General features: G+C 33.9%; 1 protein-coding gene across 2 annotated transcripts; it reads right to left on the reverse strand.

The window, feature by feature from the left end:
- Window positions 1-1,548: 1,548 nt before the first annotated feature.
- Window positions 1,549-4,724, reverse strand: LOC120350031 (piggyBac transposable element-derived protein 2-like). 2 transcript variants are annotated; one of them, XM_039422027.1, is made up of 3 exons: window positions 4,493-4,724; window positions 3,737-3,948; window positions 1,549-3,612 (listed from the first exon to the last, which is right to left on the reverse strand). In XM_039422027.1, exons 1-3 carry the CDS (start codon window positions 4,542-4,544, stop codon window positions 2,056-2,058), a joined length of 1,821 nt encoding a protein of 606 aa, XP_039277961.1. In that variant the 5' UTR covers window positions 4,545-4,724; the 3' UTR covers window positions 1,549-2,055. The 2 variants fall into 2 exon arrangements, with proteins under 2 accessions (XP_039277961.1, XP_039277963.1); XM_039422029.1 differs by lacking the exon at window positions 1,549-3,612 and having other exon boundaries at window positions 3,653-3,948.
- Between the last annotated feature and the right edge of the window lie 370 nt (window positions 4,725-5,094).

The following is a 5,094-nucleotide window of genomic DNA, read 5'->3' on the forward strand; positions in this document are numbered from 1 at the left end:
TTATTGATAGTTAGAAAACTATCAGTCTGTATTCTATTAGTATTGATAGTTTTCTAACTATCAATAGATCTGTGTCTTCTGACAATTTCGTAGTATTTTTATTTGATATTATCTAAGATGAATTTTTACATTTTAAAACATGATCTGGCAACGTTGCGGAGCTGAAAGAGGATAGCGCTAGATGCTTAATCAACAAGTTTGAATTGTATTGAAAAAATATTTATTCATAAAACATGTAAAAATACTTATGAATTGAGTCACAGAACTTTATATAGCCTAAATACCAATTACAAACAAAAATGTTACACACATAAAATATTATAAAAATTCCTGTAACGCATACAGGGATAGCCTACCTAATATTCCTTCAACTCAATATCAAGTTTAGCAACATCAATTTTTAATCAAATACCGTAACGTAGAATGAGGTGAATAGGGACAGTTTTCCACAGTTTTTTCTCAGAACTTACACAAAAATTATTATTTTCCTTTTTGTGATCCACTTATGGCTTTCACTCTTGGTTTAGGTATCTTTTGGACTGAACAATTTTTCTTGCATCCACCCTCTTTTTCATTATTATTTATTTTATTGCTGTCCCTATTCACCTCAATGGTGGGATCAATAAGGACGCAAGTGTGTATAGCATGTTAGTTTCTTTTCAGACATTTTATGGGGTGGATAGGGACGCAAAGGGCCTTATTAAAAATATAATAAAGTTTCTACAAGGATGCAGGTTTGATGCCTAGTGAGATCGGACTCCCCAATATATATTTATATATAAAATATATTTAATAAAAATGAACTAAAAAAATACATTTGAAGTTAAAAAATATTCGATAAAAATGAAATCCATAATTAAGTCATTAGAAGCTACAGAGTTCAATATTGTATCAGCTCTTTATTGAAAAATATCTTTCTCTCTTACTAGAGGGGTCTTCCAGAATTTTTAAAACTTGCTCCTTATTGAATTCGCAGACATCTGGAAAAATATAAACATTTTGCATTTTCACGGAATTATTTTGTCCAAGGAATGATCCCATGAACATTTCCCCACAAGAAACTTTTTCTTCAACCTTCCCAATAAATACTTTCACCCCTGTGTCATATTTTAATTTAACTCGCACCCAATTTCCTTTTACAATTTCCTTCTCCTCCTCAACAACGTTGATTACTTCAAGATAAGTCTTTAAACTTCTATAAAACCAGCAAACATCAGTTTTAGGCAGTGTCCCTATTTACCCCACCTCAACATCCAAATGGTCAAGATTTTAAAAAAAAGTAGAATAAATCAAATTCCAGTTGAAGCTCACTTATGTTATGTGCTATTAATTATTAGAATCAGTAGAATTCATAGAAAAATACTTCAAGCTTGTAACTACAAACAGTTCAAATGTCCAGACAAAACTTTTCAGGTTACGTTTCTATCTGTTCAAAGAAGCACAGCTGCCGACAGCATAGAAATCAAGTCGAATAGATGATTTTTATATTAATGTGTACAGAAAAATCCCCTCTATCAGAATAAATTAGGTAGAGCTATAAAAAGTTAATAACCTCCTGAGACCTGGCACTCAGGCAGTTATTAAATGCACTTTTCAACCATCTTGCTCCCATTCCTACTCCCCCTGGATGGTAAAAAACATTTTTCCAGATTTTTCCCCCTCATGGGGGTCATGGGGGGGCAAGTATAGTATACTATACACCAGGTCTCAGCTATGTTTGAGTCTCTCTTAATTCAACAGAACTTAGTATTTTGTCTGTATCATGACAAATTTTATTACAAATAACAGTTTTAGGTAATTAAAACTAAAATTATAACGCTTTTAATATTGTATAATGATATTTTATAGGCCTATTTATTTATTGATGGAATCGAACCACTAATCAAAATTTCAAAAAATGTATGAAATAGAATAATTATCAACATTGATTGGTATTCTACTTTATTTTAAAATTAATATTCAAACAACACTAAACTTAATTATAACTTAGGCCTATTTAATTAATATTCAATTATTATTACATTTAATTTATCGTTCACACTTAACTACATTTTATTACTTGTGGATTGCACTGAAACAATTCCTATCTGCATTCAGACACACAAAGATTTTACATTTTGAACATTTTGTCCTACATAACTTCTTGCACCCTGGCTTACGGCATTTTTGATATACGTTCCCAGATATCATGATGGGCATATGGTCTGCATTCAATTTCCTCTGATATTCAGGTGGAAATGGAATTACTTTCCTCCTTTTCCCTGATGGACCCTCCTCAATGTCACTCTCACTCTCACTCTCGTTGGTGTGTTGAGTGACTTGGCTGGCTGCAATCATTTTTTGACCTAGTGTCATCTTAAATGATCTGAGCTGCTGAATATTCTTTAGCATCTCACCTTCTCTCAACCTATCTTGACGAAAAATCAGCCATGAATTGCTGACAGATAAGTCAAATAAATGAGAAATTGTCCTAACTGTCCATTTCTTTGTTCTGCTTCTGATTGGGCAATAAGAATTCATCCTATCAGCTAAATCTACTCCCCCCATCTTCTCATTATAAAGTTTAACTACAGCAGGCCGATTCACAAAGATGTACTTTTTTTCTTTTTTAGACCACCTACGACACTGGTTCACTGGCTCATCAGCTAACATACTAGACAACATTAGTACCGATTTATTGTCCATCCATTTTGTTACTGCTACTTCATGGTCATTCCTCACCAATACATCTATTGTTCCTCTTCCTTTTCTACTCATCTCCTTATCTGAAAGAGGGCACACTGTCTTGGGGACTCTGTTCAACATCACAGTTCCCACTGACTTCAACCCACGTTTCAAAAGCTCATCAGTAAGTTTTAAGGAGGTGAAATATCTATCATGGAAAATTACATGTCCTGGCTCAAGATTTCTTACTAGATATAATACAGAAGCTGAACTAACACCATATTTAGCATAATCTGGAGGAAAAGTTGTGTCTCCCTGATAGGGAAGTAAATCCAGCACAACCCCATTTGAATTTGCCAAGACAAAAACTTTTAGGCCAACAGGGTTTGGCTTGCCCTTTACATACTGTTTTATTCCTAGATTACCAGTAAAAGGTATGATCATTTCATCAACACACAGATGCTCCTCCCTTTCCAACTCAGAGCAACCCTTGAGAACCCTATCAAAGAGAGGCCTAACTTTCCAAAGCCGATCAGCCTTCCTACTATCATCAGGTATCTCATTATCAAACACAAGTTTCAAATTTGACCGTAGAGTAAAAAACCTATCTCTGGTCATTGCAGATGAAATTATAGGCACTTTCCACTCTCTTTGCCAATACATTCTCAAGATTGGATATTGTAAACATGACATCACAAATGAAATTCCAAAGAAACACTTGATCTCTTGTGGAGTAGAATTCAAAAGTTTTTGTTTCTCAAAAAAATATTGCTGGTTTGTTTTTTCTGAAATTAATGTGAAAAGTTCATCATCGATGAATTGATTGAAATAGCTTATCTCATCCCAATTGTGGTGGTCTGAAGCTACAAATGGAGACACATCTGGCTTCTGAGATGGGTTGAAATAACGCCTCCGCCATCCCTCTCGTCTAGTCTCAGCATTTTCTTCCTGAAATTCAAGAAATGGACTCTCTTGAACCTTACTGAACTTGAATAAATTTCAATTGTTTCAATAAATAGCTTTTGCTAAATACTTAATTTTTAATAAATAGCTTTCAAATTACTAAACTTACATTAGATTCTTGGTGTCCTCGAGTCTCTTCATCCTCACTGCTCTCTTCTGATCCACTGTGGTGATCAGATTCAGTTGACCCAATCTGAGTAGTGTTGTCTGGGGTTGGTAAAAAGGTTGGGTCTGCATCCTCATCATCCTCTAAATCCAGGTCAGAAAGATCCAAATCGGACATATCCAGCAGATCAGCCAGTTGACCTGCATCTTGTTCCACTGCAACACAAGAAAAATAAAAATAACTCATTAGATTTTCTGGACATTGATAATCATAACATTTCAAGAAAATACTGTAGCAATCTGCTATTGTTAGGCCTACATATTTTTGAACTAATTATCAATTCAATGATTACTTATCAGCTCATTTGCAATGATTTTTCAATGAATGATAAATGAATAATTTGCAATCTCAATCCTAAATACAGTTAAAAATCAAATATATTCACTAAATTTTCAAATAATAAAGTTCATCAGATTAAAACTTAGTTTTTTATCTATCCATCACATGATTTGTAATGAACAAATATTAAAAACAGTGGTGTTTGTCAGAGAAGAAACATAATTGCAAACAACATCACATTTATTTGTTGGAGAAAGCTCTAGACCCGATGTATAGTATGCTATACCTCAAAGTTTACAGCAAAGTAAGGAATGTAAACAGTTATTTTTGTATGAGTTTGTAATTAAAGGATGACTATTGATGTATTTGAAACATGCAATTGAGGTAAAATAAGTGATTTATTATGTATTTCTAACTTACCATTGAAAATTGAAGTTGATTGTTTGCTTGTGCTCGCCTTTGAAGAATCCATCGTTGAACAAAAACATTTACAAAAGTGAGGTTATAGAATAAGATCACAACAACGACGTAGATAGCAACTAGAGATGCTATAGAACTGCTCTGTGCAGTTGAAACTCAAGAAACTACTGCCATCTCACGGAGAAAAAATCAAACATCAAGGTATAGTATGCTATACCGTAGGTCTCAGGAGGTTAAGAAAGAAGTTATTGCAAAATTTTCAATTTTCCCAGTTTTTGTCCCTATTCACCCCGTTTTACGGTACTATCATTATAGCGTGGACCTCCTCACTCTGAGTCTTGACTTATATGAACTCTCTCTTCAATGTATCTTCGGCCGGCATTTTCACATTTTATTGAGTTGAACGTAGGCCTTCATTCGAATGAAATAATTGATTGATAAAGCATTATTGGAAGAGGAGAGTCAACATTTGTAAAGGCCTGACAATCCATCAGTAGAATACTTTCTTCATTACGTAGTCTTTTCGTCTCTCCCGGCCAGCCTTTTGGAATAATTTCATTGTGTTATGAAAGTGAATCAATGAAATACTAGTAGTTCTGTGA

The sequence above is a fragment of the Nilaparvata lugens genome, chromosome 2 (assembly GCF_014356525.2).
Source record: "Nilaparvata lugens isolate BPH chromosome 2, ASM1435652v1, whole genome shotgun sequence".
Taxonomy (NCBI): domain Eukaryota; kingdom Metazoa; phylum Arthropoda; class Insecta; order Hemiptera; family Delphacidae; genus Nilaparvata; species Nilaparvata lugens.